A 14,095-nucleotide genomic window follows, 5' to 3' on the forward strand; every position below is an offset into this window, starting at 1 on the left:
AGTATTTGCCCCACAACCACCTCGACATACAGACTTGCAGTTTAACAACTATCTGCATTTTAATATTCTCAATGCAGTCGGTATAAGTACACACACAAACAGCCTACGTCTGTGAAAAAGCACAAGTTGTGGCCACAAATAAGATGCACACAGAAAATATCACACAGACGTATAAACACTTTATAAAGAGAGCAACATCTGCAAACCAACTGCAATCCCCAAATTGTATTTAACAGTTAGGAGACTAATAAGGGCAATTAACAGTAGACTACTGGGGGGAGGAAAAGATCTTTACACAACTCAAGACAATATGCTCCATTAGGTCCATTAGGAGTCTCATAATGAAATTTCTGGATTGGAGATGCTGCGCAAGCATGCCATGCTTGCATTTTTAATATCTTACACCTCTGCATGCACCTACAATGCCCCATGACGAACACAAAGTGCAGAGTACAAGCCAGAAAGTGACTCGTGTCTCATCAACAAACAAATATTTTCCCCATTGGCTGTCAATTTTCCATTTTCCATCTGCACTTTTCACAATCAATGATTGCCAAATGGGAATTTAATATTTTACACCACCACAGAGTCAAAGAGGAAACTGTTCAATGGGAAAATGGTAACTCAACCGAAACCTTAACAATAACTTGGATGATCAGACTTTTGCATCTGTTCTGTTTACAGAATGTCATGCAAATTGCCATGCACATATGTATGTATGTATGTATGTATGTATGTATGTATGTATGTATGTATGTATGTATGTATGTATCTATCTATCTATCTATCTATCTATCTATCTATCTATCTATCTATCTATCTATCTATCTATCTATCTATCTATCTATCTATCTATCTATCTATCTATCTATGCAGTATGAATAAGGAATAAAAGAGTACAATACCAGGTGCACCGTACTTGTCAGTCAGCACACATAAGGACACATAAAAATGAACACACACTTGCACACATGTTCAGTGTTTGTACACTTCCAAGGCAAAGTTGTTCAAATCCACATTTTGTGAGGATGTCCACTTTGGCTGAGAGCCGGATGCATTTATCTTGACACACCTTGACATTTTAACTCCCAGCAGTCATCAGTTTGTTGGCTATGCCTGGATGATCATATAGCTTCTGGAATACAATACTTCTGCAGCTGTACTTTTTTTTTTTTTTTTTTTTTTTTTTGACAAAGTGCAGGCCTTGTGTTGTTTGCTCCATTTAGTCAGTGTTTGAGTTTTAGTCTCGCAGGTTCCACTGAGCAGAATCTCTCTAAGGATGTTCAGGAGTCTACGTTCTGCAATTTTGTGTACTAAGTTAAAGCAGATGTCACTGTCTTCATCCAACAACAAAGTAAAATTAGCATTGCTGACTAAACGTTTCATAGGTGAACACTTTGGTACACAAAGCAAAGCCAGAGAAAACAGACAAACGGTGAAACAAAATGAAGTCAGGTAAATATCAGAGGACAGATCAATATTTATGCACTGTTTATGTTTGGAAACATGACAAACAGTGTCATTGCCATACATATATTATACTATATCATAGTTGCAGATTGTGTACAGTGAGTTTAATTCACTGAACCGGTTTCCTATGAAGTAGTTAAAGGTAAAGAATGGCATACAATGAAAGTAAAAAGTTAGAATCAACATAGTACAATACAGACAAGATCATTCCATCCTCAGCTGCTAAAGCTAAAAACAACAACAACAAAATAATAAAAACAAACAAAGATTCAGTTGAATATGAAGAAAAATAGTAGCACTGGTCAAATTCTGTCATATTACAAAATAAAACGTGTTTTAGTTGGTTCACCAGTTGACCACTATTTTCTGATTTATGAGAATTATGTATAAATATATGCTAGAACAACATATATAATATAGTGAAATAATGTCATGTAAAATTCAAACGTATCCCATTTATAAACTGTTCAACCACTGTTTTACCGTGCACACAAGCATGTTTTTTTGTTTGGTCATTGTGGTTATTTTGAAAGATAGCATCCTGTAATAAAATAATTCCTAAAGCAATTCCTATTTACAACTAAAACTGAGTGTCAAAGGACTAGATAGCAACTCATACTGTAATATTCTGTTTGCTGAAGTGAAGCAGTGCTTTAATACAGTATGACTGTACGCATGCCTTATTCTATATAGTGTTGTTAAGTGTTGTACCCCATCCTGTTAATGATGCTTTTAGGTTGTTTTTTTTATATTTAACTTGTTGCATTACGTCTTTTTATGAATATAAATTTGTATTTTTTTTTTTTTTATAGGCTACCGAACTGAAAAATATAAATAGAAAAACTGGATCTTAATCTGACAATTTATTGGACACGACATGGACTTGTTGCCCTTTAATCTTTAATATATCTCACTCTGTAGGGGGAAACAGAACTCTGCAGGTACATGCTGTTTTTTCCAGGTCCAGAGGTAGAGAGGACCGCAATAGGGCAAAATCGGATTTTTAGAAACTTGCATTAAATTACCTTTTAATTCCTTGGGTGAGACCCAGCTTCAGGTTCTACGCTTCCCTCTGTGCCAATGTGAGAGAGCAGCCTCAGAGTTTAATACACGTTAGTGCTGAGTGCTGCCTTTTTTAAAGGAGGGCATGGCTGCACACTTGGCTGGAGAACATGGAGTTTATCTATTTTTATCTGGGCCCACAGAAGGGTTCCTGGATGGCAAAACTGCAGAGCAAACAAGTTGCTGCAATTATGCAAGCAAGCCATGCAGAAAATCTTTTGACAATAACGGAAATTTGTAATTCCTTTGAAAAAAAGATTTCACCCAGATGGGGCACCTTAAATGAACAAAGTTGAGTAGAAGATAGGCAATTACACTCACATCTGGCAGTTCAATTTGACCTGGGATGAGCATATGGATGTAGTTAGGAAGACTTGTGAAGGACATTTTCAGGAACCTGAATACACCAAATAAGGTGAAATTAGTTCAACTGTATTGTCCAGCACTTCCCTTCTCTTTATGGTTGGCTCTTTTTTTTTTTAACTGATCCTAAAACTTTTGTCAAATAAAAATGAAATTTACAAACTAAGCTACAACAAAGTGTGAATCAGTGTGACCAAAATCAAAGTTTAATATCCAACTATCTGTCCCCCCCCCCAAAAAAACCTAATATTACAGGTTACAACACAGACTGCATGTCTTTGTGTTGGTTAGAGGCTGAACAATGGAACTCTAGCGCCCTCAAGTGAAAAGTACAGAATATTGGCCAAGAAATACACTAATGGGAGTGCTGTTTTATATTCTTTTCTTCCCCCCCCCTCTCTCTCTATTGATGTAAACAGATTATTTATGATGCTTGAAATATTTGAATATTGAGTATATGGGATTGTAAACGGAAAGCATTTAATTCTAAGAAGAATCACCAATAAATGAATCTTGTTTACATTACGAGTGTTTAAGACTTAAGGGTTTATAGAGAGATAAAGGTTTTCTCGGAAATTTTGCTTCAATAATAGCTATAAAGATTGTTATGTTGTGTTATGTGTTTTTGTTGTGATGAGCTGAAATCATAAAAACCAAACAGCAGATCTTTGTATTGGTATGTAAGATTCAGCAGAAATGTTCAAATGAATAGATATTGAGCAGAGACTTTCAAGAGAAAAACGATATAAGGACAGCTTTCAAAACAAGTTGTTTCACCATTAAGTCCAAAGCATGAGCAATAATGAGTAATATCAATGTCCCTTCTTATTTTGTCATATAGCCCTAATGTTTTGATGAACAGCAGCAATGGAGAGGTTTGAAACAGACATGAATTACCAGTTGGATAAATAGGTTAATGTACCTTTAACGCAGCGTGTCAAAGCGGCGCCTGTTTCCGGGGTACAACACCGTACCACGCATGCGCGAAATTGAATCTTATGGCGGGGGACTGAAGACGACAACAAACCATTTTGTTTTTTGTTTTGTTTTTAAGCTAGAAGATGGTTGAAGGTCCGGGTTGCACTTTAAACGGAGAGAAAATCCGTTCAAAAGTCCACAAAGGACAGAAAGTGAAAGGCGTGAGAGGCAGTTTGTCAACGTCGACCGTAAGTAGTTTACTCGGCTGACGTCAGTCGGCCCTGAACGTTACATAGCAAACAGCTGCCGGAGGATTACAGTCAACCTGCGTTGTTGTTGTTGTTGTTGTTTTTGCTGTTACTAAACAGTTTATGTCCCTTTTTTTTTTTTTTTAGAAAAAGGACTCGGAGACAAATGCCTTCCGCTGTTTGTTTGGTTGTCAGTACACCGGCGTGGAAACCCTGGGCAAGGAGCTCTTCATGTACTTCGGTCCAAGAGCTTTAAGGTACCGTGAAGTACTCACTCACTCACTCACTCACTCACCCACCCACTCAATTAATTTTCAGCAGACTTTACAGAGACTCAAATAAAACCTCACATCCTGTTAAATCTGATCCCGGGCTAATAAAATGATATCAGACCCCAGATATCAGTCCCCAGTTGTTTTCATGATGACGGGGGGGGGGGGGGAGCCCATTAATATGATATACAGGCCCTCTGTTCATGGTTCAACTCTTCATTTTGCATTCATTCTCATGACCTTTAAACCTTTCAAAGCACATAAGTAAATTTAAAATCATCACAGAGAAAAAGAAATACCAGGCGATAGTTTTCACGACATAATAAATCCGAAAACTATCAGGGAATCACATCTGTGCAGATGTTTTATGTTGTTAAATACGTCAATTAAATTAGTTCATTGTTAATGCACGTTAATATTGTGCAGTTTATCATCTGTAATCTGAGCTGTGTGCAGCTTCCGTCCGATAAACGTCACCTTCATTCAGCAACGTTTATTCTGCTCCCAGAATAAAACTTGAACGTCAGACAAATGCAATCAAACTCAATTCAACCAAGATGAAAAGTTTCTTTAAACGTCATATCGTTGAGCCGCAGAATCTAAAACAATCAGCTGTTAGATCGGGAGAGGAACTGCAGCACCTGACACCAAAACCTGCAAGTGCCTTGATGATGCAACATTATGATTGACCTACTTTGAGTGATGTCACATTTTAATAGCTCATTTATCAGGTTTTGTGACTTTGGGAAGATTAATAATTAGATTAAAAAGAGTAAAAGTGTTGATCAGAAAATAACTTTTGTTTATTTACTAGCGTTTATACATCAATTCTGAAAAGAAAAGGAAAAAAAAAAAAAAGTTCTTTACATTAAAAAGAAACCACAAAAGTAAATCCAGTAAAAGAGCCGACAGACATTGGCAGGTTGAGGTGTCGGTGCTTTGCAGCATATTCTTCTGCTTCTGCTTTCACAGCTATTAAAATGAGTGACCTTGTATATGAACACTATAGAGGCTCAGCTTTTGGTGACAGCCTTTATCAAAAGAAAGTACAGAATACATGATAAAACTATTGGTCATGGCAATGAACTTGAAGTCTCTTAGACTCATTTTTTTTCTTAGAGTTCACCTGATGTCATATATATATATATATATATATATATATATATATATATATATATATATATATATATATATATATATATATATATATATTTGTTTATGTTGTTTGCCATGTGTTTGGAGGACCATCATGGATTTAAAGCTTCAGTTTTCATTTTGCTTTTTAACCTTGATGATTATCAGAAAAAGAAGTGTCTGTTATTGATTTTTTTTTTTAAAGTAATTTTCAGCATAATTTTTTTTTTCTCTGTCAATCACGGTAGAGAGAAGTTTATTTTTTGGAAAGTCAACTAAGAACCTGTTTGTGAACAGAATAACTATTTTTAAAAAATAATAAAAAAGACGTTTTTTTTTTTTGTTTGTCCTGTCAATCAAATACCCTTAAATAATTTAAAAAAAAAAAAGTTAATTACACTGATGCAAAAATCATACAAATCTACAATATGGCCAAATATTAACAACTGCTAGGAAACACTATCATAAAGGTGTTTTTTAGGAGCTGACATTATTATAACCTCACTATATGTATAGATCGATATGTACTGTACCTAATTGTAGGTTTTTATAAACTGATAGTGTTATTGTAATGATCAAATGCATATTGACCTTTATTATAGGACTGATGGCTTTATGGGTGTATAAGTCTATTAGTGTCAGAGTTGTCAGTGCCTTGCACAAGAGCACTTATAGGAATTGGCCTGTGATATTTATGACGGCTGAATCTCCGCGCACCGAGCCAGCTTCCTGTCCTTTCGTTGTCACGTTTTTTTTCTTCTTTTTTTTTTCTTACATGACTTGAGAAGCGCTTATCTTTTAAATAGAACCGGTCGTCTCTCGCTTTCCTTTCGGTGCTCCCCGTCCCGCAGGGTCCACTTCGGTATGAACGGATCGATGCGCATAAACCCCGCCGAGAGGAAGAAGGACCCGACGGGCTCCGAGCCGGCGCTGGAAATACACCTCGCCGACGACGCCGTGTGCTTCTTCGACAGCGCTGCGGAAATAAGGTAACGGGGGACGGCAGCCTCGCCTCGGTGGATCGCGGTGACGGGAGGTTCGCCCCGGGGGTGCGCGCGCGCGTGGTCTCGTTCGGCGAGTGCGTCCCGCATTCGGCCGCGTCCTGAAGACGGCGGCTACCGTTCCGTGAAACGCGCAGCCTTCTTCGGCTCGACGTTTTGTCCTGCGCGTCGCCTGTAAGGTCCCGGCGTGACGCCCCGTAGCAGGACGCACATTTGGTTTCCGCTGTCGGACAATCTCAACCTGCGCTGTCACGGCGTTGCACAACACGCTAACCCCGAAAAGAAAACGTACGCGAGGAGAGAATCTTTTGTGAAACTTGTAACCTCGGGAGACTTCGCGGCGGACGCTCGGAGTAACAGCGGCCGTGCGTCTTGTAAATTCCCGCGGTGCTATGAGAAACCGTGCGTTTTGCAGGTCGACGGAGGACTGCGAGCAGAAGGTGAGGGCCGGCGAGAGCCTGGACGTTTGCTCCTCCAAGTTCAGCTTCTCCCGCTCCGAGGAGGCGGTGAGGAGCCAGGGGGGCCGGATGCTCTGCGACGTCCTCCTCGACCAAGCCGTCATGCCGGGAGTCGGCAACATCATAAAAAACGAAGCCCTGTTCGACTCCGGCCTCCACCCAGCCGTGAAGGTACGAAGGGGGGGGGGGGGGGAGAAAGATGATGGATTGTGTTCAGCGGAGGAATCAAAAAGAAAAAGACAAAAAAAAAAAAAAAAAAAGGATTACAAATGCAAGACAAACTCTCACAGAAAAAAAAAAAAAAAAAAAAGTTTACAGCCCTCAACGTTATTGAGCGATGCATCGCAATGAGGCGGGTAAAACAGGGATCAGACAGACAAAAGCGTTGCAGCACAGGCATGCCTTTCTCTCTGCGCACTTTGAAAATTATATATTTCTTTTTTTTTTAAGTCTGTGGTATTTATTGACACATTAAAAAGGCTTTTTTTTTTTTTCCTTCTGATTTACAGCATATATTTTTTTCAAATAGAGAAAATCAAAGCATTTTCTAAACCCGATCTAAAAACGATACGTAACGTGCGAAAGATCGAAGGCTTCACGTTGCTCTCGGAATCGTTTTGATAAGCAAACTATTAAAGGAGAGCGTAATGTTAGAGCGAGCGCTCCACTGCAGGTATGAGAGACTCCCCGCAGGATGAGAACTTCTATTACTCAACTGTTACCGCAGGCTTTTTTGACTAAAACATTCATCTCAGACTTTTTGGCCTCTCCTTCTTCTCCTGGCACTGCTAAATCTTTGAGTTTCTCCTCCATTACCGAGGAGTCCTGGAAGAGCAACAAGTGCTGTGTTGTTGTTGTTGTTGTTGTTGTTGTTGTTTTTCTTCCAGAGCCCGGTACTCGCTGCCTCTGCTCCAGCTCTTGGGGAATACATGCGATTTTTCTCCATTGCATCATTTCCAAATCGATATTTTTTTTCATTCATGTCTGGTGTTTTTTTTTTTATTATTGTTCATATGCTTGTATTATTGATTCGCCGAGTGCGATGCTGCTTTTTCGTCTCTGTTCTGAAACGAAGGGCGATACAAATGAGGTTTCATTCACTCTCCGGCTGCGAGCCGACACTTAACCGCACCGCTGTTTCGTTTCTAGGTCGAGCAGCTGACGGACGAGCAGATCCGCCACTTGGTGAAGACGACTCGCGATTTCACTCTCCTGTTTTACAAGGTTAAGACACATCAAATATTAAAGCTCTTGCGTCGTAGTTATTTTTGAAGACGGGAGAGAGTTTATGTCCATTTTATACACACTTTGAGATATTTGGCCAACACCTCTCCAAAGTTACTTGCAAGAATAAATTAACATAAAGTGCAGTTTTGTGAAGAAAAGGAGAGTAAAAAGTCAAAGCCCTCCGGCACCTAGAGAGTAGATAAAACAAATGTTCCCGTCCATACATAATAGACGAGTACGGAAAGGTGATTTAAAAAAAAAAAAAATTTAATATAGTTTTTTTTTCTCTCTCTGTCTCTCTCTGTTCTCTTTATCCTCATCTTTTTTTTTTTTTTATTCACGCTTGTCTGCCCTCCTCATCTCTATCAGTGTCGCAAATCTGGCTCTCCTCTCTCCAAACATTACAAAGTCTACAAGCGTCCCCAGTGCGGCCGGTGCTTTCATGTCATCACACTCTGTCGTCTTGGAGACAACGGCAGGATGACTTACTTCTGTGAGAGCTGTCAGAAGGGAGATTCCAGCGGAGTTGACGCGAGGTAGGAGCCCCCCCCCCCCCCCGTATTGTTCGAATGCATCTGGTAGCTATGAAGCATAAGATCGAGTGTAAATTAACATTATCGCGATCGTTTTTCTTTCCGGCTGACATTTTTAGGCTATTTAGAAACTAATATAACGCGGTCGAATGCTTATGTTTTTGTTGGGTTTTTTTGGGGGGTATAAAAGTTCCAAAACCTACAATCCTCTTGTATTTTCTGGAAGTTTGAATGCACTTTTTTGTTGTTGTTGTTGTTGTTGTTGTTTTTTTGTAGGCCAAAATTCACAATACCGACACGGGGAGCCAGCACGGCAAAACCTGGGTGTCATATTTCAAAACCGAGTCAAGTTTGCAAAAGTTCGAAAAGCTCTTTTTAGGCTAATATGTTCAAATTTAGAGAAGCCATCTTTGCAGGCAGATGGACTTGGCAGGGAGTGTGGGGGAGGGGGGGGTGTTATGAGGGGAGGGGGAAGAAATTAATGCGCACATAAGACTGTGTTTGCCAGACAGGGCACCGGCTCAACACCTCCTGGGCTCGTGTTTGAGCAAAGCTTTGCGAGGGGGGTTAGATTCTAAAGCCCTGACAATGCATTACACAGCTGATGAAGCAATCTGTGAGAAGTTTCTCCCCCCCACCCCCACCCCCACCCTCCCCGACGAGCCACTGCCACTTCTCCTCCCGTCCGCGACTGTCGGGAGTTTCAGATTTTGCCTCCTCGCCGAACGCAGTCGAGCTTCGTGTTTTCGGGAGCGCTCGCGGGATTCTCGCGCATCTTCATCCGTTTGCAAATATTCGTCCGGTTACAACTTTCCCTTTTCGTTCTGTATGGTTTTCTAATCGAGTTACAGTAGTTGTCGAGGCGTTTATATTTATTGCTCCGTTACGATTCCTAAAACCATAACTTTTTTTGTTTTGTTTTTTTAAATCTGAAAGTGTTTCTCAGCTAAAAAAAACAACAACAAAAAAAACAACAAAACAAAACACTTTAAATGTAACTTGTCATGCTCTTTCAACGGCCCACCCCTCACGGTGCCAAAACATCATGTTCCCTTCCAACAGAGAAAAAGTTTGTTTACCTCATTTGACTTGAAATAGACCTTTGAAAAAGAAAAGATATATCGAGCAGACGGATGCATAATTAAGTCATTGTCATCGTCGTCATTATCACCCACTTACTACAATGTTCTCTTCCTGACCTCCCATTGCTCCTTGCGTAGAGTATGTTCATTATTTCTGTATCGTCTCGGTAATATCCTTTATATCGTTAAACAAAAGATGACAACGTTTCCATGATGTAGAGGACAATAAAAAAGTCAAATATGCCCATTTTAACCCTTCCTTCAAAGCAGCGTATCACCACCTCGCTCTTATTTTGGTGTGAAGATATTATTTATATCTTTAATGGCTTAAATAAGTCCTCAACACTTTATACATAACAGGAATTTATTTCGCATCGCCTCATATTAAAAAGTAATTTCCCGATGGTGTCCAATGGATACTGGAGTTTTGTGCCTGATACTCGTATAAGGAAGTAAAAAGGATTCTGATATCGGTCCCTGTCGGCTGAAATGTGGTTATCAAACAGTAAGTTTTTATATCGGACAACATATACACTGACAGCATAACATTACCTCAACCGATACATTTTTCTGGCTCTAGTTCCCATCAATGAAAATGCACGTTTGTTGGTCTTGCGGGCTGGAAGTTGTGCTGCTGTTGAATTGTATCGCGTTCTATTCTGAGAAGTGTTTACAATATTTAGTGTCTCTAATATATAAAGTGTGTACAAAATACTGGAAAAAAAACAAAACCCGCAGAAGGACTCAAAAAAATATTGTCCACATTCCCTGACAGAGCAGAGATACAATCGAGTGTCGAGCTGTCATGATGTCTTTAACGTGTAACACTGAAGGGGGACCTCACGTGTGATTTTTTTTTTTTTTTTTTTTTTTTTTTTTTACACAGGGATGTTTATTCCTGCTTCACTTCACCAGGTCCCATTCAACAGTCAGCTGTTTTAGCAGCGGAGGTTCATCGGTCTCGCCTTTTCTTTTATCCAGTAAGCTGCCTCTCAGGAACACGCTGATCGGTCGGGCCTACGACGTGAGGACCGCGGACAGCGTGGCCAAGAAGGAGGAAGAGGACTGGGCCTGTGGACTCTGCACGCTCGTCAACCAGCCGGCAGCGAAAGCCTGCGACGCCTGCCTCACGCCGAGACCCGAGGGTGAGCCGGACGTTCCAAGTCTTTTGCGCAAAGACGGGGCGTCCTTTTTTTTCTTTTTGGCAAACGAGAGACGAAATAATAGCAGCTGCGGTTTCTGCGGCTGAGCTCAACAGTACTGCCTGACGTCGGCGTTTAAGTGCTTTTCAGCAACGACGGCGAGCGGCGACGACTCCTCGTGTTGTCGCGGCACAAATAACGAGCGCGTCTGTCGGTCGGTCGTTTTCTCCAGAGGCGTCGCGGCAGCAGTGAAATGGTGTCGGAGGGAAACGTGTCTCGGTTGCAACAACCACACGCGGGTTGATTGGATTCTTTTTTTTATTTGTGTAATTGTTATTGGATCCCAAAGCCACAGTTCAAATAAATCATCTCATTTTATTTCTTGAAAATTGTGTTGCAATTTGCCAAGTTTTGTGATTTTTTATTTTTTTTATTTTTTTTTTATTTTGCGGTAAAATTGCAGGAATGGGCAAAAAAAAACAACAATAATTTTGATTTCACTTTCTTAACTACCACCTAGTAAAGGAAAAGTCATATGTAATCACTTCTTGTTATAATAAGCATACTCCACATCACAGATGTAGGACCATTGGATCATAGTTACAAAAATATTCCTAAATCATAAAGTGCCATATAAGTGCTGCATATATACATAAAGCTGTCTGAACTAAGTGACATTAGTTTAGACTACTGCTGAAGAGAAGCTTTTAACTCTGACCTGAAGGGCTCTTTTTGTATTAAGTACCAGAACAAAATACCCTTAGGTCCACTTTCGTAAGACCGTCACACATTCGCACTACCAACAGCGGTTCAAAAAAAATATAATAAATCATCTGCGCTTTAAGTCTTGCTCTCAACTGTTAAAATAGGGGGCAAACATGACTTTTAAAATGTACAGTAGACACTGTATGTCAGAGTGTGAGAGTGAACAACGAACACATCACTGTAAAAAGCTGACTGAGCACACTCGTTCGTCCCAGTAATGCGCTGATTTGCATACGTATATTTATATATCTGCATTATCCACGGCGGACCCCTGTACATCACCGAGCAGTGGGGGGTTAAGGACCCGACTCAAGGGCGCTTTAATGGTATTTTTTTCGAGGACCGCAGGGCTGTACTCGTTCACAGCTCCTAGTTAACAACTCTGATGTCCATTACTGAACATATTTACTGATTTCAGAGTTTTGCGATATGGAGGGGGTGGGTGGTTTACATTTCACAGAATTCTGCACAAGTCCAACCTCAGCACCACAGACTGTGTGACCATTTTATTTGACTTACACAGCACAGCAGTTGCAGTACTTACTGGTGCATTTTACAGCAAACTAATCACTTAAAAGCAACAACAACAACAACCTGCACGTTTACGAGAGCAGCCAAGTCGCATTAGAATGAGCTGCAGCTGTTGAACATAAATTGAGTTTTCTCCCTCCCGTCTCCGCAGTCCACCAAGACGACATTAGCGCTGGCGCATCACCCTTCACCGCCGATTTGATTAAGTACCCCTGCACTGCCTTCAAGAAACCACGAGAGGAGCTCAAAGTCAACTGGAGATCCGCGTTCGGGACTACCACCCTTGTTTTCTCCGACTTGAGCAAGGAGCCAAAGCCCGTAAACTCGCCGCTCTCCGCAGCCAGCAGTCATTTGAATTCCTTGGCGGCAGAGCGAGGTTTATATAAATACAACGTCTGCCAAGGGACAACAAACCCCAATTATGCCTCTGGTGGCTGGCAGAAGCAAAGTGCCGAGCCCTCCAATGGGGAATCACTGGCCTCCTGCAGTCACCCATCCAAGAAAATGAGAATTGATCACAGTCCCTTTCCCAGTAACAATGCTCAAAATGGAGCCCCCAACTCAGGGTGAGTGAATTTCTTACTTGGCTATTCATGAATAAGTTTATAATAAGAGAAGTTTTTTTTGCAACTTCAGGGAGACGAGTGAGATAAAAAAAAAAAGCATCGGACTGTGGAATTTTAATGCAACATTGTTAAAAGAAAAAAAAAAAGAATTTTTAGACTGATGAATAGCCGTGGCAGGACAGCAGACCTACCTACACAACTATTACCACCCGCGCATCAAACAAAAGGGCTTGTTTGCTCGCTCATAAGTGTTGATGTGACAGGTATCCCCGTGCTTTATTTTCAACGTATTTCACACTAATAAGACCGTTTTCTTCACTTCTGTCAGGACGCGCCAAGCAGAAGCGACAAGCCGCACGGGCTCCATTTCTTCCAGTCCCAGCGCCCCTTGTTGTGCATCCCATCGTCGGCCAGCTGTCCTCCGAGTGGTCCACAAGGAAGGCGAGAATAAGGGACGACAGTTCTATGCCTGCTCGCTTCCCAGAGAGACCAAGTGCAACTTCTTTGAGGTAGGAAAGCGACTCGTTTCTTTGGCACTGCCTAGCCTGCAAAATAAATGTTTTTTTTTTAATTATTATTATCTTAAATTGTTTTAAAAAAAAATGTTTGCCCATCCACAAACATTGTAATATGTTTGAAACAAGCTTAAACACCGGACTTAAACGTTTACTACCAAATTAATGAAACCTTTTTTCTTTTCTTTTTTTCCTCCGTCGCAGTGGGCTGACTTGCGCTTTCCTTCTTGTCACCATGGGAAACGCTGTTTAATGAGGACCGTTCTGAAACTGGGACCCAACAATGGCCGTAATTTCTACACCTGCAGCTTTCAAAAGGGTAAACAATGTGACTTTTTCCAGTGGGCAAAGAATGGGCCGGGGGTCTCCATCCTCCCTGGTTGCTAATGCCTTTTAGCTACATGTTACTTCTAAATGAAACCCATATGAATATATAAATAAACGGATATATAGAAAGAACAAGGCATTAAATGCACCTAAATTCACTTAACTATACATTTAATGGAGATTATCCACTAAATGTGACGTTCAGATCATGTCAGCCACTTTTGTACAAAATGTTGTGTTGTGAAACAAGTTGCATTTTATTTTGTATCATATACTGTCTATGTCCATCTTTTGAAGATTCATGTTTCAAAGTTATTATACAAGAACATTTTTATAATCTAATAAATAATCTAAACGGGTCAAAGCAGTTAGAATTTCAAGAGACCAATGTATTTTTTTTTTTTTAATTAAATTTTATTTCTGAATTAAATCATTATAAAAACACAGTATGAATGCTTTTAATTCGTTTTAACTATACAAA

At 40.3% G+C, this 14,095-nt stretch overlaps 1 protein-coding gene across 1 annotated transcript; it reads left to right on the top strand.

Annotated features, from left to right (window-relative positions):
- The first annotated feature begins 3,832 nt into the window (after positions 1 to 3,832).
- neil3 (nei-like DNA glycosylase 3) lies at positions 3,833 to 13,674 on the top strand. Its single transcript, XM_069701755.1, has 10 exons — positions 3,833 to 4,061; positions 4,209 to 4,318; positions 6,319 to 6,456; positions 6,884 to 7,097; positions 8,076 to 8,150; positions 8,523 to 8,689; positions 10,750 to 10,913; positions 12,358 to 12,772; positions 13,101 to 13,281; positions 13,492 to 13,674. Exons 1-10 carry the CDS (start codon positions 3,957 to 3,959, stop codon positions 13,672 to 13,674), a joined length of 1,752 nt encoding a protein of 583 aa, XP_069557856.1. The 5' UTR covers positions 3,833 to 3,956.
- The last annotated feature ends 421 nt before the right edge of the window (positions 13,675 to 14,095 follow it).

This window comes from Brachyistius frenatus, unplaced genomic scaffold, assembly GCF_029030835.1.
Source record: "Brachyistius frenatus isolate BFR_SWC_R1_liver_20210118 unplaced genomic scaffold, ASM2903083v1 Contig_38, whole genome shotgun sequence".
NCBI classification, from domain to species: domain Eukaryota; kingdom Metazoa; phylum Chordata; class Actinopteri; family Embiotocidae; genus Brachyistius; species Brachyistius frenatus.

Coding starts and splice junctions, on each gene's coding strand:
- neil3 (XM_069701755.1), top strand. CDS start 3,957: ATGGTTGAAGGTCCGGGTTGCACTTTAAACGGAGAGAAAATCCGTTCA. Junction 8,151..8,522: donor TCACTCTCCTGTTTTACAAG/GTTAAGACACAT, acceptor CATCTCTATCAG/TGTCGCAAATCTGGCTCTCC. Junction 12,773..13,100: donor AATGGAGCCCCCAACTCAGG/GTGAGTGAATTT, acceptor CACTTCTGTCAG/GACGCGCCAAGCAGAAGCGA.